The 24,195-nt window shown below is 41.4% G+C and overlaps 1 protein-coding gene, 1 non-coding gene and 1 pseudogene across 8 annotated transcripts in view; 1 reads left to right on the forward strand and 2 right to left on the reverse strand.

Annotated features, from left to right (window-relative positions):
• Positions 1-2,693: 2,693 nt before the first annotated feature.
• Positions 2,694-2,765, reverse strand: Trnaa-agc (transfer RNA alanine (anticodon AGC)). The gene has a single exon. It is a non-coding gene; the product is annotated as a tRNA-Ala (tRNA).
• A 1,123-nt stretch (positions 2,766-3,888) lies between these two features.
• On the forward strand, positions 3,889-5,441 carry LOC124084080 (activating transcription factor 7-interacting protein 2-like; annotated as a pseudogene).
• A 10,343-nt stretch (positions 5,442-15,784) lies between these two features.
• Znf667 (zinc finger protein 667) overlaps positions 15,785-24,195 on the reverse strand; it is a 33,151-nt gene continuing 24,740 nt past the window's right edge. For all 7 annotated transcript variants that reach the window (XM_046430936.2, XM_058574736.1, XM_046430934.2 and 4 more), the window contains one exon: positions 15,785-18,843. In XM_046430936.2, the coding sequence (XP_046286892.1) occupies positions 17,264-18,843 (1,580 nt within the window). In that variant the 3' untranslated portion in view covers positions 15,785-17,263. The remainder of the gene's footprint in view (positions 18,844-24,195) is intronic.

Raw genomic sequence — 24,195 nt, forward strand, 5'->3', positions numbered from 1 at the left:
ACAAATCCTCTCCTCCTGTACATGAAAGTTGCTTTAAATAGTTACCTAAATGTGGAACAAACACTAGAGGACAATGTAAAATCATTGAATGAGGACAATCTCCCTAAATATGTGAGATCACAAACCTCCCTTCCCTTGCACATGAAGATTCAGGTTTGCTAAGAATTTCATAAAAGTCTTTATATGGCCAAAGATAGTATAACATTCTACTGTCGTATATAACTAAAAAGAACAAATAAAATTTTTAAAAGATGGTATAAACAAAGTAAAAAGTTTTTAAACCCCAGATTGGGAGAACACACTTCTCCCTCCAACAGCAAAGAATATGAAGATTTATCAAGTGATAAGTGTGTGATAAGTACTGAATCTCACTGGCCAGAAATACAATTTGAAGAACCATTTTTCAGTACATTGATAAAATTTTGCATGGTGCAATCAGAGGAAAGGAGAACCTGCTATGCACTGCTCTGGGATGTAGTGTGAATTTGTACAGGTTTCTGGGAAGCAATTTGCCAGTATCAAAATTGTCAATGGGGGGCTGGAGTCATGGCTCAGTGGTAGAGTGCTTACCTAGCATGTGAGAGACACTGGGTTTGATTCTCAGCACCACATATAAATAAAGGTCCATTGACAGCTAAAAAAATATATTTTAAAAAACCGTCATTAGGAAAAGCAATAAAAATAGCACTCGACTTGGTCTTCCCTCCAAATCCCCTTTAGCCAATTGGTCAGCATAAAAACTGCCAAACAAAAGAAAAGAAGGTCAAGCAAGATTGTCAGTGTTTCTGCAAAAGGCAAAAGGGGTGAAAGAGTTCCTGACATCCAGAGGAGATAGCTGCTCCCTGGAGTGCCGGAACGTCAGGATTCTGAGTTCTGGAAATGTCCACTAGTTTGCTAAAGGATCCCCTGAGTTCTGGCAAAGGATGCGAGTGGACAAGAGAATGCAGGCTTGTAAATCAGGGTCCCTGCTCAGCCTCACCAGCATTAAGTTGCAAGTTTAAAGTACACTATCACGCACTGTCGGTGGTGTGGAGTGAGTACTGTCACCCCGGCTACAGTGGAGGCAGCCTTTTGAATGCTCACTGCTTGCTGCTCTGGGCTCGGGCTCGTGGACCCTAGGAAACAATCTTAAGTTTCCATCAATGCATTCACAACTGCAAGTTCTATCCAGCAGTTAAAAAGAATGGACTGACGATATTGGTAGGGATTTGATTAAAAGACTAAAAATTGCAGAATTCATATGTATTATATATTTAAAAGTATGTTTCTAGCCAGGTGCAATGGCAAACACTTGTAATTCCAACAACTTGGGAGACAGGAGAATCACAAGTTGGAGGCCAGCCTCAGCAACTTAGTGAGACCTTATCTCAAAATAATTAAAAAGAAAAAGGGGTGGGGATGTAGTTCACTACTAGGTCACCCCTGGGTTTATATTTGGTACTGGAGAAAAAAAAGTAAGGGATTTATGTAAGTAAAAAATGCTTAGGAAAAGTTCTGAACAGATCTAACTGCTCAGTGTTCCTTCTGGGGAAGGACTAGGATGTTCTGCTCACAGAAATTTAGTGTTATCTGTATTGTTGGGAAAAAATTTTTTTCTCATAGTGATGGAAATTGAACTCAGGATGTAGTTGTAAGTTTTAAACAAGAAGGTGACAAAAAAAATTACCAGTAAAGAAACTGAATTTACAAATAACTTTAGCAGCTTGCGAGTGAAGAGTAGCAACCTAAGGGAAGGCCTCCTCTTTGATATGTGGGAGCCTCTCCGTGGCTTGCACCCCTCCCTGTGCACATGGAGGGCCTGCTAACCCATGCCATTCAGCAACAGGAGAACATCCAGAGTCCCCTTCCATTTACACAGGGTGACCACACCATGGAGCTCTAGAATGTGTGCAGCTGGTCAGGGGTCATCACATGTGGTGAGAACCGTCTGCATGAAAATAGCCAAAAGACCGCACTAAATCCAGAAGGTCAAGTTGTGTCGTAAGGGAGGAAAGTGAGAATTCCAGTATAATCTGAGATATGAAGAGATGTTGCATTTTTAAAATAGGAAACTATTTTTAAAAGGAATAATAATACAGAACCCCCAAGAATAAAACAATTACTGCTGTAATAATCAAGTTGTGAAAGAAAATTAAGGAAAATCTCCAAATACATAAAGAGACAGAAAAATATGAAAATGGACATGGAAATTTAGAAGGTCCACATCTGACTATGATTTTTAAAAAATCAACAGAATTTAAGAAGAATGTATCACAAATAATTGAGAATATTTCTAGGCTGAAGCAAGTCATTCATGTTCAGCTTGGAATAGCTTACTGAATAGTGGACAGGATTAACTGCAAAAACAACAATAGTGGGGAAATCCAGAAATACATTTGTGAAATCACAGAATACTGAATATGAGAACATTGTGAAAGCTTTCAAAAATGTCTGTTTCCTAAAAACAAAAATTAAAAAAAAAAAACAGAATTAAGCTAGTTCTCTCTCTCAAATCAATGACAGAATACAGAAAAGCACCTGCCAAGTTATGAAGTAAAATTACTATAATCTTAGAAATACCCATCCAATAATAACTGAAAGCATGAGGCCAGGTACTGATATTTTTGGACAGGCAATTAACACAAAATATATATTTTTTATAAAAATAGTTTTAGTTGTAGATGGACACAATAGCATTATTTTGTTTTAGTTTTATATGGTGCTGGGGATTGAACCCAGTGCCTCACACATGCTAGGCATGTGCTCTACCACTGAGCCACACCCCAGCCCACAACCAAATGCTTTTTTTTTTTTTTAGGGTATTAAAAGTTTGCCTCTCTGGGCACAGTGGTGCAAGCCTTTAATCCCAGTGACTCAGGAGGCTAAGGCAGGAGAATCACAAGTTCAAAGCCAGCCTTAGCAAGGGTGAGGCACTAAGCAACTCAGTGAGACTCTGTCTCTAAATAAAATACTAAATAGGGCTGGGGATGTGTTGAGTGCCCCTGAGTTCAATCCCTGGTACAAAAAAAAAAAAAAAAAAGTTTGCCTCCACCAAACTGTGGAAGGGTAAGGAAGAAAACAGCAGAACTAGCTTAAAAAAACCAGTAGCTCTCAAACAGAAGAGTGGGGGATGAGGAGGGTCACACTCTAACTAGCAAAGAGAGAATAATCAGACCAAATTACTGGTAGACCAAGAATTCAAGAAGTCTTATGTTGATAAATAAGAAATATAGGCTAGCTATATTTTAAGCTAAAGTATAACTCTCTTGGTGGGGTGAGTTCAGTCCCTAATTTTCATAAGACTGATAAAGAGCATGTAAAGTTGACAGATTCAGAAACAGCAAGCATAGTTAACACTGATGGAAATGTGACTCAAATACCACTTCCATGTCGATCCTGGGGGTGCAGGGGAGGTGGTCTCTCCCAGCCTAGGCTTTGGGCCTGCTCTGGGTGAACCACTGGATCCACAGCACGGAGTCAAGTGCGTGTGCAGAAAGGTCGGACTGCTGGATTGACCGTTCACAGAGACACGTGCAGCCCTGGCTGGGAGCTGGCAGGTGGCGGTGATGCTCTGCTTTGGTTCCAGCCCAGAGACAGTGGAGCCAGACAACTATGGACTGCGCCCACTGAACCAGCCTGTTCAGTTGCCCAGGCAGGCCTCTAACTTGGATCTTCCTGCCTGAGCTGCCCACGTTGCTGGGATTGCAGATGCCACACCCAACCCACCTGAACATCTGTGTTGTAAGGATATGCAAGACGGCAAGGCCAGGTAGAAGTCAACGGAAGGTATCAAAAGCTCCCGCAAAAGAAAAATACTGGGGTCAGACTAGCAACTGGGGACATTCTGAGACTTCTGAGGCCCAGTGGACTGTACCTGATGCAGTATTCTCACAGTGGAGTGGTTCCTGAGGATCTAATGAACCAACAATGAATCGTAGATTCCAATATCAACTGGAATACATTGATGTACAAGTTGTGTGTCATTCATTCCAAAAGCTAAGAAAAACAACAGAGTCTCCCAGCAAATTGTTTATACAAAAGGCAGAAGATTCACAGAACACTTCTGAAACTAATCTTGAATATCAGACAAAAGTAACAGAAACTGGTTTCGAACCAGAAGAGAATTGTGATCTAAAATCCATTTTCTGCCTACCCACTATATTGACTGGTGTAGTTAAAAACACCTTAAATGATAAGAGTATTGACAAGATGATTTCCAATTTAGAAGCAAACGCCAGAGTCACTTGATAAAAGGCAAAATAACATTTTAAATCTAGACTAATGTTTTTTAGCTGTGGAGAAAACACCTTACTTGGTGAATTCAGCTCATTCTTCCAACTACTACTAATATTCTGAAAAGAGAAAACAGTAGAACCTGTCACTCCAGCATTTCAAACTGTAAAATCACAGACTCAAAGTGGCAGTCATTACTTGACATGGATAGTATGAATCAAAAGAAGATGATGCTTTCAGAAAACAAAATGTTAGGTGCATGAAAACTTCAGAGCCAACTAATGAAAATATTTGTGTAGCTTTGGAAAATTGAACAGCAGCACTGGAACAGGTCAGGCATTTGATTCAATGTGATCTCTATACACAAATTACAAGCTATTTGATAAAGAACTGAATGAACACATGGGGAAAACAGGAACCGGAATAAAATTGAAGCAATAGCTGACGAACCCCTTACAAAAATAGCCAGACTTCAAAGACATATGAGAACAGCAATATTACCTCAAAACTGTGTGGAACCAGATTCTTATCCAGTAACACAGCCAGTAAGATTGCAAATCTAGAAACCATGAGTTTGGGTAAGAAATAAGAGTTAATTGTCTGAACGATGTGGGGACTTCTGCTGGGAGTGGTGGGACATGCCTGTGATCCCAACAGCTTGAGAGGCTGAAGAAGAGGATCACGATTTCAAAACACCAGCCTTAGCAATGTAACCAGACCCTTTCTCAAAAAATAAGATGGGTTAGGGATGAGGCTCAGTGGTAAAGCCCCTTGTGTTCATCCCTAGTACAAAAAAAAGGGGAGGGGGAGTGATTTCTATGAACTGTGAACCTTCTAACCCCTCAGTGAAAGCAAGTGAAAAGATTAATTTGTCACCACTTTGGGTTAAGTTTGTTTTTGAAAGAAACAATGATGATGATGACATGCTGATTTCTGTAGAAAGCCCTAATTTGACAACTCCAATTATATAAAATCCGACAGATATTAGAAAAAATACATCAGGAAATTCTAATAATTCCAACTTAATGCCATAACTGAATTTGGGCTGTAGAGAAGCAGCAGCTTGATTTTCTTTCTGATTTGACAGGAAGAGGTCCATTCAGGCTGGAGTTGTAGCTCAGGGGTAGAGCACCTGCCTAGCATGTGTGAGACACTGGGTTTGGCTGCTGGCACCGCATATAAATAAATAAATAAATAAATAAATAAATAAATAAATAAACAAAAATAAAGGTCCATTAAAAAACTAAAAAAAAAAAAGTTTCTATAAAAAGAGGTCTGGTGGGGAGGGGCTAAAGGGGTGGGAAAGACTGTAGGAGTTGTGTGTTTGGGATTGGGGTCCCTGATGACTTCAGGGCTGTGGCATGCTGGGTACCTGGGAAAGTTTGTGCCAAGGCATAGGATGCCCAGTTGCTATGGCAATGCCGTGCATGCTAGAGTCCTATCAGCTTCACCTTAGTCTTAGGGACATAGCTCCTGGGAATAAAGGGACCTGCTTGCTAGATAGCTACAGTGTTTCACCAAGCTCCAGTGCTCCTGGAGCTGCCCAGCTAACAGTAACTTCAGAGAACTGCACAAAGCTCCTGACATTGCATACTATAACTATGAAATGTAACTGCAGAACAAGCAACCTTACTGACACTCTGAACAATAATGTGGTTGTGGTACTAATGACCTAATGCACCTGTTGATATAAATAAAGGTCTTTCAGCCACTCTGCCACTTTCCTGCCTCTGCACCTTGTCTCTGTCTCTTCTTTATTATTATTCCTTCAAAAGGCAGTGGAATGAGGCAGACATCATTACTCTTGGTACATGTATGATTGCACCAATTGTTTGACTACTTCATGCACAACCAGAGAAGTGAAAAATTCTGCTTTATTTGTGTATGGTGAATCAAGGAGCTTTCTACGGTTATGTATAACTGGTTAGAACTAATGAATCAATAAATCTAAAAAGAAAAAAAGTCGTCATTGCTTCCTAGAATGCAACGGCACCTCCTTTCTCCTGTATACAGTGCAAGCACCAGTAAGGATTCGGTGCTACCTCAGGAAGGGCCTTCCATTTGTTCATTCAACAAATGTCTACTGAGCAGCACTCTAAGCCAGGTACTTCTGAACCTTGGGAATGCAAGGCAAATCGGCTCAAAGATCCCTGCCTTCTTGCGGTTGACTGTCTCAGGAAGAAACGAGTCAATGAACAAATAACCAAATACATTTTACTTCTAATAAGAAGTGCCAAGGCTGGGGTTGTAGCTTTGTAGAGTGTTTGCCTCGCATATCTGAGGCCCTGGATTCGGTCCCCAGCACCACATTAAAAATAAATAAATAAATAAGCAAATAAAGATGTTGTGTCCATCTACAACTAAAAAAAAATATTTTAAAAAAAAGAGAGAGAAGAAGAAGTGGTGCCATGGAGAAAGTAAGTTAGAACAGGCACAGCTTGTGGAATGGTAGGAAGTGACAGGCCACTGGTCAAGGAAGGCCTCGCAAAAATGTGATGCTTCTACAGAGAGCTGGCGTAACGTCCTAAGGGGAAGTTTGCCAGGCAGTGTTTAAGGCTGGATAAAGCACCGAGTCCAGAGAAAAAGTGACTATCCAACCACAGCAAGCAAGAGGCCATGGTAGCCAGAAAGCATGAGTGAGAGAAAGAATGGTAGGGAACAAGGACCAGGATGCGGCAGGGCCTTCTGCAGACCATGGTCTGTTGTGGAGAGGCGTCGGAGAGATTTGTGTGCCCAAGGAACATGTTCTGATTTATGCTTGAAAGAGACCATCCAACTACCATATGCAATGAAGAGTAGATTCCAGTAGGCCAAGGCTGATATGCAACAGGGAAAACAGGTAAGAGGCTACTGGGATACTCTAAGAAAGATGGGTTGGGGGCTTAACAGTAGCAATAGTGAGAAGTGGTTAGGCCCTTGTGTATTTTAAAAGTAAATCTCACTCACAAATATTGGACCCAATGTGGCTATAAAGAAAAGAGATGAGCCGGGTGTGGTGGCACACTCCTGTAATCCCAGCAGCTCAGGAAGGCTGAGGCAGGAGGATCACAAGTTCAAAGCCAGCCTCAGCAAAAGTGAGCCTCTGTCTCTAAATAAAATATGAAACAGGGCTGGGGATGTGACTCAGTGTCCCAGTGCCTCTGAGGTCAACCCCCAGTGCCTGCCACACACAAAAAAAAGAGATGAGTCAAGCCTTGCTATTAGTTCACTTACTAAACACCTACGATGGACCAGCTTAAGGCTCTTGGTGTGGATGCAGCAATAACTGTCACAGCTTCTTGCCCTTGTGGAGTTCCATTCTAGCAGAAGAAACAAAAAATGAAATGCAAAATAAATAAATGTAAAAAATATGAAATAAAAGGTTTATTCACTGCCACACAGAAACGCCAGCATCCACTCTGGAGTCACCTTTGAAAAATGTCTTAAACTCGAAAAAAAACCAATGGCAGAACAGGAGTCAAGGATCTCAATTTCTTTGAGCACCTGCAGCCCCTCCCTAAACTGGAGGGCAGAAGTAGAGACATGCTCCCCCCCCCCCCCCCCCCCGCCCCAGGCAAGAGCCCAGCGCGCACCCTGCAGAAAGCTGCCATCTCTTCCTGTGCCCTGAGAACTCGGATAATAAGTTGATCTGCAACAAAAATGGAGAAGTTAAAAGAATAACTGCTTTATCTCCCTTTTTGGCTACAAGAAGTATTTATTGTCCAGGCAAGACATTTGGGGTGATATAGATCATGCTGGTTTTGAATGTGTTGTGTTTTTTGGCACCAGGGATTGAACCCAGGGTGCTTGACCTCTGAACTACATTCCCAGCTCCCCTGCCTTTTAAAAAAAATTCATTTTGAGACCGAGTCTCGGTAAGTTGCTTAGGGCCTCAATTGCTGAGGGTAGCTTTGAAATGATGATCCTCTGTCTCAACCTCCCAAGCCACTGGGATCACAGGTGTCGCCCCCATGCCTGCTGGGTCATTCTGTGAAAAAAACTCTACCCATGGGTTTTCTGAAAACCTTACCTAAAAGAAAAATCCCCAAAAGTTATGTTTTAGGGGCTGAGCTTGTGGCTCAGTGGTAAAGCATTTGCCTGGCACATGTGAGGCACTGGATTCAATCCTTAGCACTGTTAAGCCACGAAGCAAAAAAAAAAGACCACCGATTCCAATTTAAATCAAATTAAAGCAAGCTTGTAATTCCAACCGGCCAGGGCTGTCCCTCCCAAAACCCGTGGGGTAGAAGACAGCACTCCGGCTCTCTAGGAGCACAGTTTTATAGCACAGAAAGTTGCAAAAGAGGGGTGTTTTGAGAACTTACAGATAACAGGATTTTGACAAGCATAATACAAAGGCAGGTAGTAGGTTAATGGTCTAAATGGTTCAGCACTTAGGGAGTAAATTTAGATCCCAACATCAGAATTTATGAGGCACCACTAAAGTTTCAGAGAGGGTTGTTATCTGGTCAGGGAAAACCAGGCGTGGGTGAGTTCAAGGCACGGGCAGGCATTGCAAGCAAGTTTAGAAATCGCAGTAATTTACAGTAAAGCCGAAATTAACTTTTCATGTCTTTGTGACAAGATAGCTCCCAATCTTAAGAGGGAATTAAGCTGGGTTTATCAGCCCCACATAAAAATAAAAAAACAAAAGTATTATGTCCATCTACAACTTTAAAAAAGTAACATTGTGGGCTAGGGATGTGGCTCAAGCGGTAGCACGCTCGCCTGGCATGCGTGCGGCCTGGGTTTGATCCTCAGCACCACATACAAACAAAGATGTTGTGTCCGCAGAAAACTAATAAATAAATGTTAAAATTCCTAAAAAAAAAAAAAAGTAACATTGTTTTTTAAAAAAGCATGTTTTATACTGTTTCTTTTCTACAGACTTGAGTGTTAGTTCAGTGTTTCTCCAACACTGTTGCCATTTTACAGAGCCAGTTCCTACTGTGAGCACTTTGGTGTGGGGACCCTCAGTGGCTCCTAGCTCTACTGATTCCTGATTCTCCCGGAGCCTGTGCTATCCATGTCTGTATTCTCGGACACACACGCTGGTGGGCCCACGTTGCTGCACTGTGCTGTGCACGGCCACTTGGCCACCGGAGCCACTGCTTCTCTCAGGAGCCCTGGGATACAAGTAGCCACCACTCCTTTACAGACAGTCAGCATTTGTGACCTCCTGTGGTCACCTTAGCTACAGGCTAGGTTACATCTCCACCTAGGTTCCATAAAAATCCTTTTTCAATTCTCTGGACTGTGAATTTGTGCCCCTCCTCTTTATTTCTTTTGGCTGTTAGTCATTTGGAGGTTTCCCCAATGTGTGGTTGTGTTTGTGTATGTGAGTGTGTGTGTGTGTGTGTGTATAAAATTTGTTAAACGTTGTGTGCTATGTACACAAAAACACTGTCCAACCACACGATTTCAGTTGTGAAGTTGTGCACCTTAGACTTCAGGCTTTAAATTGGGATTCCCTAAATGCTACCCTTTGCGAATCTCGAGGCTGCCATCACTCCTAAGAGAAGGTAACACCAAGGTCTCTGAAGGACAGGTCTCCTGGCACCTCCCCCGAGGGCACACTGAGGTAAAGTACAAGCACCCACAAAATGGAGCCCATGGATGGACTTGAGAAGTGGAATTCAGGGCCTTAGGGAGACAGATCTGTGGCTAGCTAATAACTACGACATTGAGAAATAGAACAATAAAAGATCGGGTGGAAAGGGAAAGCCTGACCCTAGGTGAGTGTATCACCCACTACCACTCATTTCACGTGGGGTGAACATTCGTGTCTTTTGCTGTAGCAGTATTGACAAGTTTGATAAGGGTGTTGCCTTAGACCCTGTAGTAAGGGCAAGTTAAACTGCCATGGGTTTTGAAAAGGTGCCTTACTATGTGACCAAGGAGATGAGAGGACTGTACAGTAAAAGCTAATTCCTTGTAATTCCAAGTGCTGTCCCGGTAGTGTCCTGAGGGTCTGTGACAATTCCAGAATTGTGAGTCCTAAACCGACCTGCTATGCAGAATCTGCCTTTTTATAAATTCCCCAGATGATCTGCCTTAAGGTTTGAAAATCACTAGGCAAAAACAACTTCCTGCTAATCTGAAACACCCCCTTGATAAGTAACTCATCAGGAAGAACTCTCTTAATTAAAATAACAAAAGTCCAGCTACTCGGGAGGTTGAAGGGGAGAGCCATTGAAGCCAGATTTACAGTTAGGTAGTTAGTGTAGTTAGGTAAATCGGGTCTATGTTGAATAAGATAAATAAAATGGAGGCAATTATAGAGAATGGAGTCCAGGAAACCAGAGCAGCACTTGGGGAAATTGAAATGTTAATGTCTCCAAGGCCCAGAGCCCATTCTAAGCAATTGTTAATGAAACAGCTCCCAGCAAACAGGGAAATGCTGCCCCAGGCCCTTCTGCCCAGATTACTCCGCCAGCCCACCTATCTCCCTCCTTTTGGCCTTCCCACCTGCATTCTTTCACAGCAAGGTAACAAGAAACAAAGGATAGGAGTGTGGGAAGCTGAAAGAAGACCTTAGCTATAAAAAAGGGAAGACCTCCCCCTTCCACAGATTCTGCCTTTTGGATCTCCTTTTCCACCGGGAGAAGTCTTTTCTGCTGTCCTTTAATAAAACTTCTACTTTCCACTCTTCACTTGCCTCAGAGTGCTTCTCTGCTGTTATACTTCAGCATTCGGGAAGCAAGGACTCGTCACTGGTAAACAGCAGTAACACCATGAGCTGGAATCCAGCCTGAACAACTTAGTGAGACTCTGTCTTAAAATAACGTTTAAAGAAAGTCCATCCTTTCACAGATTATGTCGAATGTTAGAGACTCAAATTTACAGACAATTTCCCAAACTCAACAAAATGAAAAGAAAAAAAAAATCACTTACGAGGGGCACCACTTCATACTGCTGGGGCCTGGGGATGTGTTCAGTGGTGGAGTGCTTACTCAGCACACAGCAGCCCTGGAGTCAATCCTAAGCACCCTGATGTAATGCAGGGCTGGGCACAGAGCTCAGGGAAGAGGTCTTGCTCTACACAGGACCTGGGTTCAATGCCCAGCACCAAAAGAGAAAAAAGGTGTGCAAAAATGATGATTTGGGACACACTAAAAGTGCATCCAGCATCTTTGGTACTTTCTGCTGTCAGATGAAAGCATCATAATGGAAAAATCTACACAAAGAAATCGTGAACAACCTCGCTGCTCTGTTCACTGGGTGGCAATAAGAAGGCAGCGCTGAACGAAGGCCCACAGAATTGCTCTGAGGGCCCTTCTACTTCACTCCAAATGGACACTGCTTTGGTTAGGAAAGACAAGTGGCCAACATTATTAAGGCATGGCTACCTTTGCTCCATTTGTCTTCCAGAATGTTGGGTAAAGCTTTTCAAAAGCATATGTACAAGCCAGGAGTGGTGACACACACCTATAATCCCACTGGCTTAGGAGGCTGAGGCAGGAAGATTGCAAATTTGAGGCCAGCCTCAGCAACTTAGTGAGACTGTAAGCAACTTAGCAAGATCCTGTCCAAAAAAAAAAAAAAATCCTGGGTATGTGCTCAGTTGTTAAGCATCCCTGATTCACTCACTGATGCAAAACAAACAAAAGCATACGGGGGGGCTGGGGATGCGAATCAGTGGTGGGGCACTGGCCTAGCACATGTGAGGCACCACATAAAAATAAATAAAGGTATTATGTCCATCTACAGTTAAAAAGATTATTTTAAAATAAAAATATGTATGTACAGGAATGTTAAATGAATTCTACTTTCCTCTCTAAATGCTTATCTAAGAACTAAACTAGCAAAGAAAGAGTTATAGGGATTGGTTTAACCTATCTAAAATGTCTTTTAAAAGACTGAACAAAACATATGGAGTGTTGGTGTTCAGGACATTGTGCATAGAAGGACAGACAGTAAAACAGGCAGGTAGCGCAATCACCACGCAGGCTGCTCCAAATGTACAGGCCACCCCATGAGATTAACCTGTGGGAACATTCAGCCAACCATCGGTCCTCTCATGGTGGAAAGGGTAGAGCAGGTGTGACCTGAGCGAAGGCTACAGACTCAAGGACAAAGAGGGCACTACCAGTTGGGAAGTCCCAGACTGATCTGAGAGCTTCCCCGCATCCCGCATGTTTAGCTTAGATGTCGACAGCAGCCATGGCACTCTTCTAACACCTATTTAGCACAGACTGGCCAGTGGCCTGACCTTGTAGTATATTAACTCCTAGACTAGCACACCTGGATGACAATCTACCCTTAGGTCCCCTCTCACCTGGCAAGAACTGTTTTTCTTCTCACTTAAATCCTCTTTTAACTCTTGCCTTCCATTGTCTGTGGGTTTCATTCTTTGGATTCACAAGAACCTGGAAAGAAATCACTGGTGTGGCTGGGTCTGCTGCAATGCCAAGAGGGCATCTGCCTGCCACCAAGAGCTGCGACACTGCCTAGATTCTGCTCCATTGCACTGCTTCATAGTGTGGTCCTGCTGGCTGAGGGCACCCTGCAGCAAAGACTGCCACTGCTGCAGAGGACACCCGCCAGCAACTGCAGCAGCAGAGGTTCAGAATCCAGTTTGAAATGGACATCACGCAAGGGAAGACTGACCCCTGAGAAACGGGAACACAAGACAAGTACTAGGATGTCCCCAGACAACTGCATTGCTTCTGGGCATCTCGCACTAACAGGATGGAAGTCAAAGAACAGAAAACTTAAGGAGCTGGTTCTATGAGAACGTCAATGAATCCAATAAACTTTCATTCAGACTGACCAAGAAAAAAAGGGAGAAAATACGCTACCGATAGATGGAGCAGCAGAGGTGACATGACAAATTCTAGCCATAACAGGAATGGCAAAATATGTGTACACACACACACAGACAAACACATATACAGACACAGGCACACATACACCCATATACACAGACACACACACACACACGATGGCCTTTCCAGAAATAAATTTCATAACAGGTAAAATGGGAGAACTTTTGGAAAGAATCAAACTACTAAAGGTTACTCATGATAATCAGAACAGTTCAGACTATTAAAGAGATGGAATTTGTAATTTATGCTTAGCATTCTTCATGATATTATTGTTTATTTGTTACAAAAAACATACTTTGTAATAATTTTCTAGCATTTATTAAATGTTTAATGCTATCTTGCAAATATTTAGTGAGCACTTAAAAAAAGAATGTGTGTTCTGCATGTACTAAGTGGGATTTTTTAATATATATTTTTTAGTTGTCTATGGATATTTATTTATTTATGTATTTATATGTGGTACTGAGAATCAAACCCAGAGCCTCACGCATGCTAGGCAAGAGCTCTACCATTGAGCCCAGCCCCAGAGTGGACTTCGTCAGATTTTCCCAGCAGTTTGAATATGATTTGCCTTGGTGTCTCTGCTTTTGGTACTTGTTTCTTGGTGCTCTCCGAGCTTCACATTGGCATTCTGGGATCATTAACTTTGGAAACTTCCTAGCCTCATTTCTGGAGTTTCTCCTGCCCCATATTCCATATGCCTTCTGGAATTTCAATTATTTTGTTGGACTAAAAGATATGTCCCCGCAGCTGTTGGGTGCTTTTGACACCAGCAACACTTTGTGTTTCAGTATGGAGACATATACATATATTTCTTACTTTCGGGTTTATTCATTCTTTATCAGAGTTTCAATTATATTGATGAACTTGCTGAAGACACTGTCATCTATTATTTTCATTCTTTGCATTTCCATTTGATTATCTCAGCTTCAATTGCCCATCTATATCTGCCCATTGTGCACTTTTTCTGCTAGAACATTTACTTCAATTCCATCAGTACTTCTAAGGATGGCCTCCTGTCCTGATGGGGAGGTATACTTCCTGGCAGTTTTTGTGCCCTGTACTGTTTCTTTCTGGAAGTCCAGTATCTTGGGTAGGGCAATAGAAAGAGGTTCTCAAAAGGCCACGTTTCTGTTGAGCCTTCCGTGTCGGGCAAGTCTTCAGGTTTGCTGTGGCTACTTACCTAAAGTTCACCACTCGTGACTCTTAGTTTGGGGTGAGGGCTGGTTCCCAAGTGTTTACCTCAGCATCCAGGTCCTCTTCAGGTTAAGGCATGCTCAGAGACAGTCCAGTTCTACTAAAATATTTTCAGTGAAATATTTTATTAAGTGCTTACCACTCACCTGTGGGGTACTAAGTGATGGAGTTTGCAGCATCCCCAACACTCCACTTCTCCTGCATTATTTATGCATGAATACTTTTCTCCTGGCCTCCCCCCTTGTTCCTCCTTTAATACCATCACCATCTCTAGAAGCAGTTGGCCTACATGCCCCCCCCATCGGGGAGATCATCACCCTCTACCTGACACCTGGCACACACTTCCCTTTTCTCACATCCTGTATTCTCTGGTCAACAGCAGGTGCCTGTGGGCAGGAACAATGTCTAGCCAGCTCATACATCCCTGGGTTTAGGAGTAATTGTTTCCAGGACAGCGACACACAAATGTGCAGACATGTCGTCACTGAAGGATTATGGAAAGTCCATAGGCACAGCTTAAAAGGAAAATACTGGGCTGGGGTTGCAGCTCAGTGGCAGAGTGCTTGCCTCACACGTGTGGGCCACTGGGTTCAATCCTCAGCACCACATAAAAATAAAATATAGGTATTGTCCATCTACAACTACAATAATATTTTAAAAAAAGAAAAAGAAAAATACTGTCAAAATTGCCTCTTCTATACCAGGCAAGTGAATAAAACAAATTTTATCAGGATTTTAAAAGTTTTAGGGATTAAAGCAAACGAATATTGATTTTCTTGAGGGTGAATGTACTTCTAAAACTTATGTATATTACTAAAAAATTAAATAATGAAGGTTTTGATCCTTTAGAAAATAACTGAGTTCCTAGTAGTTGGGAGCACAGGTAGGTAGGCTTTAAGTCACACTGCCTATGTGGCGCCCTCAGAAATGCCTTCCTGGACTAAAGAGCTGTGAGAATAGGCCTAACAAGATCAAGTGAGGATTTCTGATGGGGTCAGCAATAAGGCAGCTACAATAAGCAGTTTTCATAACCCATTCCAGGTCGGCTTCTGAGTGAATGTACTGCCATCCCGATGCACTCTTGCAGTTTCCAAGAAGGGCAAGAAGGCCAACAGGCAGTGAGACTGAAGGGAGGGGTGACTGGGGCAGGTCATCCTCTCACTCCTCCCCACTCTAGGTACACCACCCTCCATCAGGAACCACTCATATGGCAGCCTGGGAGAAGAACAAGGTGGAGAGGAGGGACACGTGTGCAGAAGCAGGAGGAGAAAAGATACTTCCTGTCGCCTCCCCCAGGCCTTACTCACCCATTTACTCCAAGTGGAGATTTATTTTTAATGCTTACTTTTCATATTTGAAAGGTCCAATTTAAACGGGAAACTTAGTTGTTTTGTTATGCTGCATACATGTTCACTCCTGACAATTCTGGTTGTTGTTTTCACTTGTCAAAGTCAAAATAACCTAACCCATGTGATCCCACATTCCACAAAGTTGTCAAGATACAAGTATTCATAAAAGTAGATTTTTTTGCAGAAGGAAAACACAAACAGAAAAGCCTGACAATATAATTAATCACAAAACAGAGCTCTGACTTTATTTCTGACATGTTTTACACACACTGGAAACAGGCAAACAGCTGAAATGAAAAGAGCCCAGTATATATACCTAGAGGTTCCCCAGTGTTTTGGTCCACTTGAGCTGACATAATAAAACACCACAGACGGGGGACTTAAACAACAGAATTAACTTCTCAGTTCCAGAGGCTGGAAATCTGAGATCAGAATGTCTACCAGGTCAGGTTCCAGGGAGGGCTGTCTCCTTGGTTGCAGACATCTGCCTTCCTATGCTCTTGCATGGTGCAGAGAGTAAGCTCTCTGGTATCTCTTCTTCTAAGGGCAATGACCCATCATGAAGCCTTGTCCTCATGTAATCCTAAATACTTCCCAGATGCCCCATTTCCAAATACCACACATTGAGGGTGAGGGCTTCAGCATGTGATTTTTGGGTGACACACACATTTAGTCTGTAACACATTTCACAAGTCACTTATTACACATCGGTATTACATGAAAATACCAATATATAGTCATATAAATATAAACAATTTATTTTCAAATATAAATTTTCTCCCTGCTCTGAAGTTCCTCATTTTGTTACCACCTCATGGTTCTTCCCCATTAGCCTGTCTTGGCCATATTCAATTTTCACACCATGTCTTCAAATCCATGAAGACAGTATGGTGAACACTGCTGCTGCACACCATCACAGGTGCTATCTTTATCCCCCTAAAGACTGTCAGGTGAAAGCAGCATCCTATTTTGCCAGGAACTCCTTTTTATGGGACAGTTTTGGTTCTGAGGAACTGACTCAAACTCATGTGAACTCAAATCAGGCTCAACGCCCCATCTACAAAACCAGACTTCACAATTCCATTGTGTGGCATGTGGCCAGTGAAGTCTCTTCAAAACTACACTAGAAAATAAAACATCAAAGAAAAATAGCCTTCATCCTCAAAAGACTTATCTTTCTCCTGAGCTTGCCTCAGTTGGTTTCAAATCCAGAGGTCAAAAGTCACCAGTGACTTTTGTTCTTTGGCTTTCAAAGTGGGATACATCATCACATCACCCCATATATACACAATTTATATTAGAGACAGGTACAGACAGACCTCAATATACAAAGGCTTAACCTGTGAGTTTTGGCTTTATGATGGTGCAGAAGCAATATGTTCTGTAGCAACTGTACTTCAGGATGTGATCTTTTCCTAGGCTAGCAGCAGGCAGTATGATGCTCTTTCATGGTGCTGGGCGGCAGTAGTGGGCACAGCTCCCTGTCAGCCGTGCAATGATGAATGATCGGTACTCTGCACTGGGCTGTGTTGCAAAGCTCTGATGTTCGGTACTTCAAGTGTGTTATTCACTATATTTTCAACCTTGGGGAGTTTCTCAGGACACAACCCCAACCCCTAAGGAAGATCTGTACATTTCGCCCATGCCTGTGACTGCTTCTTTGATAACCTCATTCTTAGCTTTTACAGATTTAAAACATTAGGCCTTTTCCTCAGAATGAGTGTTTTGATGTCGAATCAGGGACGAGCTCCGACTATACGCCTTCCCACACTTGCTACATTCATAGGGTTTCTCCGAAGAATGACTTCTCTGATGTCGAATGAGGTCTGAGCCACTGCTAAACGCCTTCCCACACTCATTGCACTCGTAGGGTTTCTCTCCGGTATGACTTCTTTCATGGAGGATGAGGGAGGTGCGCTGACTGAAGGCCTTCCCACATGTCTTACAGGTGTACGGCTTCTCTCCAGTGTGGATTCTCTCGTGCTGGGCAAGATGTGCACTCTGGCTGAAGGCCTTCCCACACTGGTCACATTCATAAGGTCTGTCTTCAGTATGAATCCTCTTGTGTCGAGTTAGGGATATTCGGTGGCTGAACGCTTTCCCACATTCCTCACACTGATAGGGCTTTTCTCCAGTATGAATCCTCTGATGTTCAATAAGGAATGACTGGCGACCAAAAACTTTACTACATTTATTGCACTTGAAAGGTTTCTCTTCAGAATGAATGTTCTGATGTATTTTAAGGTTTGCAGTTCCAGAAAACATCTTTCCACATTCCTTACACTCAAAGAGCTTCTTCTTCCGTTTATGAATTTTCTGATGTTGAATGAGGGATGAATGCCGATTACAGACCTTCTCACATTTATTGCATCTGTACAGCTTCTTTCCACTGTGAACCCTTCGATGCAGAATAAGGGTTGAAAGGCGCCTAAAGTCCTTCTCACATTTGTCACATTTATAGGGTTTACCTGAAGCATGAATTTTCTGATGAAGCAGAAGGGGTGAAATCCTACTAAAGGATTTCCCACATTTTCCACATTTAAAGGCATTCTCTAAATGGTGACTTCTCTGCATCACACTCTGACTTAAGGCCTTCACACTTTTATGAGGTTTCTCTCCAATATGAATTTTTTCATGGGTAACAAGGGCTGGTTTCTTTTTGAAGCCTCTCCCACACCTATTGCATTTATGTATTTTCTTTGTACTGTGAATTCTCTTATGAACTAAAAGGGATGAATTCCGACTAAAGGCTTTCCTACATTTTCTGCACTGGTAGACTCTCTCCACAATTTGGATGTTGTGATGTACACTGAGAGATGGACATGAACTCAAACCCTTCCCACAATTAGACATTTCCTTTCCATTATGAATTTTTCTATGTAGAATAAAGCCTATTTTGTTATTGAAACTTTCCCCACATTTATCACATTCATGGCTTTTCTTCCCATTGTGAACTCTCTGATGAAGAATGAGAGATGAGATCTGTCTGAAAGCTTTTCTACAATTACCACATTCATAAGGTCTCTCTCCAGTATGTGAGTTCTGATGCAGTTTAAGAGAGATGCTTTGACTAAAGGTTTTAGCACAGTAATCACATTTTAAGGCTTTCTTCCCTGAATTACCTTTCTTGGGTTTGCTTAGGAATGAACTTTTGCTGTAGCCCCTGCTCCCTGTTGGAACCTTTTGTTTTGTAGAAACTGGTTTCTGACAGCTGCTTTGCCCAGATTTGTTGCACTGATTTGGTGGTAATTTCTTCACCTCACACTTAGACCTGGAGTCTGAAAGATACCAAAAAATTGATTGGTTGTTTTCCTGTGCTTGAAAAATCAATCTTCTACAATATGCATGCAATCATTATCATTACTGATCAGAATAACTATGAAAAACAGAACAATAACTTTTCAGTGTCTTCTTGGGGTTTGAATTATCATATGAAAGATTTTAAAGAAATATTTAATATTTCAGGAGAGTTTGTGATGAGAAAATAAATAAATCAAAGTTTTATTTAGAGGATAAATTTGTACCACATACCACATTCAACCCCACAGGCTGTCACTGGACAATAAATATAGTTTTGTTTTATGAAATGTCTATAAAAGGCAAATCTACAGAGACAAGACCATTAGTTGTCTGGGTCTGGCAGTGTCAATCAGGATTATCTGTATAATCTGTAACTCGGCAAAAGGGATCTTAGTAGGGTGATGAAAATGTTCTGAATCAGAATTGTGGAGATGGTTATACAATGTGGAAAATACGTTTTTTAAAAAGTAACTGAATTATGTTCTTTAAAATAATTGAATCTTATATTATAAGTTATACATTTGTAAAATTATAAATCCCTCAAAATGCAGAAATCAAATATTTAAAGACTGCAAACCTAGTAGCAATTAGAATTCAGTATTTAGATTTTACAAGAGTGAAAACTTTAAACTCAGAGAAGTAGGAAAAAAGGTAAAAGATTAGACTAAATAAAAATGAACCTCTACCCACAATAAAAAATTTAAAAATAAATAAATAAATAAATAAAAAATGAACCTCTTATCTGGCAAAATAGATGAAATGGAGCAGGACACAAAAGTCCAGATAATTTAAAATGATTTTACGGCAGACTGACTATAAACCTGAAATTATAGGGAACAATAAACACAACACAGGTTTAGAGCTGTCCAATACAGCACCCACAAGGCATATGGGTCTACTGAGCTCCACAACACGTGGCTGGTCTGATGTGGGACGTGCTGTGTGAAATACACTCCAGATTGTGAAGATGTAATACAAAAAAAGGGCAGTAAAATATCTCACTGTAAAAACAGTGATCATACATTGCAGTATTTTAAATACACTGGGTTAACAAAATAATTTTGCCTGTTTTTAAAGTTATTTTAATGTAGGTAGTAGAAAAACTCTGATTAAATATGTGGCTCGTGTTATATTCCTATAACAGTCATGTGTTAAATGGAACTTGAACTTACTGAAGAGTGTTGTTTAACCATATCACTGTGAGAAACTCTACATCTATTACTGTTATACTCTTTCAAATGTGTACACTTACCCACCTCATGGGTCTCCCACTGGTCAGGAGGAGACGGGGGCTAAAATCCCTGACAACAATCTCCTAAAAGGGTTCTAGAGAAGAATTCTGTGGACCTGTGGCTATTTGATATCTGGTAGTAACTACCATTGTAGTTCCCATTAGGAGATGTACTTTAAAATAATCATGCAAATGGGGAATCAAGAAAGGGAGACCAGGGAAACCTTCACAGCAAGGCTGGGGCCTCAGCCAAGTGGAAACCCAGGTCTTACGCTTGAGTCCGTCCTGCCCCACACCCTGCTGTCTTCCTCTCCTTCTCTGCACATCCCTCATTCAAGACCTCACTTTTTTTGTGTGGACACAAACATCACCTCAGCTCATCTCTCTGCTGTGTATCTAGAAGTCCCTTAAACCACAGCACATACCAGAATTCACCCCAGTACATTAGGTCAATGTGAGCATATAAACCTGGGAGTGAACACGTACATGTGGAGGAGAGTGACCATGCTGTAGCCCCGTCTACCAACGCGTGGCTTTCCCACCTGCTGCCATCTTGGGACACTGCAGCTACCTGCACAACCCCTCCAAGGTGTTAGCCTCCACCTTGGGACAATGGACAGGGCCTGGAGGTAGCAGCCTGCTGCAGCACTACACATCACAGCGCTGCTGGCCAATGCATGAACTACCCTCTCAGCCCCATCTCTGAAAGCAATCACCTCAATCTTGGGACACCTCCACTGCCACCACCATCATCTTTAGTCAAGGAAGCTTCCATCTTAGGACAACGGCTAGGGGCCTGGAAGGCTTGACACCACCACTGCCACCAACGAGGGACATGCTCGCTACAATCTAAAAACAACAGCCAGAATCTGGAAGACCATCACCAAGGTCCCTGCGGGCTTGGTTACACCAGAGGCACCCCTGCTAGCCTGCTTCTCTTGATCCTCCTTCACTCTTCTTGTGAGCTAACACCTCTCTATTCTCACCTCCCACCCGCCCCTGCTCTCTACCATCAGAAACTGCAGACCCTTACGCAAACCTCCTATTTCATTATAGATATTAATCAAATTCATCATTTCTGTTTATTGTGAAAAAACTATAACTGTCTAAATAGAACCTATATGGTTTAAGGATGCATATTGTTCACCTTGAGTACTCTAAATATTGATCTCCCCCTTAAAGATGAGGTATTGGTAACCTGCAGGGACACTACAAAATTACAGAAGCATCACCAACAGACTAGATCATTTGGAAGACAGAACCTCACGCAATGAAGACAAAATGTATAATCTTAAAAAAGTTGACCACACAGTGAAGATGGTAAGAATCCATGAACAGAACCTCCAAAAATTATGGGATAACCTGAAATACCAAATCTAGAAATTATCCGGATAGAGGAAGGCACACAGCTTCAATCCTAGGTGCACAGGCAGCTCAGAGAGCCACAGCGTGGGTTAAGGTCCTGCATCCGTTCTACCAGTACTTGACTCAGGAAAAATGGACGAGAAAGACTACTGAACAGACACTGACCACCCATGCTGGTCAAATATTTTGACCATTTTGGTGGAGGTCACTTTGGTCTACAACTAAGACACTGGATATTTTTCTTTCTTTTTTTAAAACACACATGTATTTTTTTTAATTATTTTTTTCTTATTCCTCCCATGTGTGAATTTGTGTGTGTGTCTATGAGCGGGTGAATTCTGCTGTCCTCTTTCAGGGACAGATAGATTACAGTTATTTGTCATGTTTTCTCTCATATTCAGCATTTTTAAAATGTAATTATCTTTTTTCTAGCTTTGTCTTGTGAGGGTTCTATAGTAAGCAGTGTTACTTATTAGCACATTAGAGAAGACTTCACAAGATATAAGAGAAATAAACACATGAAAATAATACAAAATCAAAGTAAAATATTCAGTCTATTCAGTTTATTTCTCTTATATCTTATCTTTTGCTATTCACCAAATTCTAACATTCTCTCTCCCAATACAGGCTTTGATTTTCTCCACTCCCACTACATAATATCACCTGCTATGCTATTCTGAATTTTCTCTGTTCATTTTCTGAAATTGTGAAGTCTTCTCTAATGTGCTAACACATTTCCTTTCCACCCCAGTTAACTGCATTTCTACATCATTCAGAACTAAATGGTTTACATACCCCTGCCCCCACCATTAAAGCTAAAACAATCACTGCCACTATGGTGAAATAGCTCACACCTGCTGTTTCCTTTAAAGCTGTGGCTAGCGTTCATGGTTATTGTTTTCACTGCTGACAACTGCTGAACCCACCAATCCTGTTCATTGGTGGCAATTAATGTTTAAGACTCATAATAGGAACTGGGTATTTAACACTGCTTACTATCTGTTGTTTCTAATAGTTGTCACTATTTGTCACTATTGTTTATTTTTCTCCCATATTGTGAGGAGACCTTGCTGCTAAACATTCCCTGACACTACAGCAACTCAAGAAATGAAGAGACAAAAGGCCCAAACCAACAATAAAACTCAAGGAGGAAGAACCAGAGAGGGAACTCAGGTCCCACCCCTTGGCATCTACTCATACATCAAAAAACAGGAAGAAGCCCCAGAACAAATAAGATACTACACACAAAAGGACACGCGCAAAAAAAAAAAGAGGTAGAGGAATGCATTTAAATTGATGCACAAGACCAAGACCTCTGAAAACATGAGAAATCAGACAAACAAATGTCCCCCCAAAATCCAACATCCCCCCAACAAAGGATCTCACTGACAGTGAGGCAGATGAAAACCCAGAGGAAGACTATTAAAAACTAATTATTAAAATGTTCAATGAACTAAAAGAAGATCTAAGGAAGAAATTAAGAGAACAATTACAGGGAAATGTTTAATACAGAAATAGAGATAGTGCAAAGAAACCATGCAGACCTCTCAGAAATTAAACACAAAATCAATCAAATTATAATCTCATTTGAAGGCATCACTAACAGATGGCGCAGAAAACAGAACCTCAGCCCTTGAACATAGAACTTTAGCCACTGAGGACAGGGTATATGATCTTGAGTCCAAAAATAATAAAGAAAAAAATGAACAGAACATGACCAGAAAACTGGGACAACTTTAAGAAACTAAACCTGAGAATCACTGGGATAGAAAAGAACATGGAGATACAAACTAGAGGCACAGAGAACATTTTCAATGAGATAGTTATAGAAAACCAATCACATATCAGAAACAAGATAGACAACCACAAACAGGAGGCTTACAGGACCCCAAATAGACCCAGCCAAATGAGAAGTTTGTGGAGACATATAATCAAAATCCCTAAAATGGAAAACAAGGAAAGAATATTAAAAGCTGCAGAGAGAAATATCAGGTCACATTTAGAGGCAAATCAATAAGATCCATTTCTGACTTCTCTGCTCATACCCTAAAATAAAGGAGGGCTTGGAATGAGCTGCTCCAAACTCTAAAAGAAAAGACCTACCAGCCAAGGTTACTATACCCAGCAAAACTCAGTTTCAATTTTAAGGGGGAAATTAAAACATGCCACAATAAGAATAAACTAAAACAATTCATGAATACCAAACCAGCACTACAAAGAACATCCAAAGATAAACTTCACACAGAGGAACTAAAAGATAATTTCCAAAGCCCTCAAACAGAGGACAAACAATAGAATAATAAGCCACTAAGTGAGAATCAAGAATGGCTAAAATACAGCAAAAAAAATTTAAAATGGCAGGAAACCACAAACACATATCCACACTAACACTGAATGCTAATGGTCTCAACTTCCCAGTGAAAAGACACAGATTAATAGAATGGATTAAAAAAACAAAATCCAATTATATGCTGTTTAAAAGAGACCCGTATTATAGGCAAAGACACACACCCGCTGAAGAGAAAAGGATTGCAAAAAATATTCCAGGCACATGGTCCAAGAAAACAAGCAGGAGTGGTTATTCTCATATCTGACAAAGTACATTTCAAGCAAAAATTAATCAGAAGACACAAAGAAGGCCATTCCATCCTACTAAAGGAAATAATTCGACAAGATATAACCATAGTAAACATCTGTCAATGCACCCTTACATGGAAAAATTACTCCATGACAT

The sequence above is a fragment of the Marmota monax genome, unplaced genomic scaffold (assembly GCF_021218885.2).
Source record: "Marmota monax isolate L192 unplaced genomic scaffold, Marmota_monax_Labrador192_F-V1.1 WCK01_AAM20220418_F8-fsc00215, whole genome shotgun sequence".
Taxonomy (NCBI): domain Eukaryota; kingdom Metazoa; phylum Chordata; class Mammalia; order Rodentia; family Sciuridae; genus Marmota; species Marmota monax.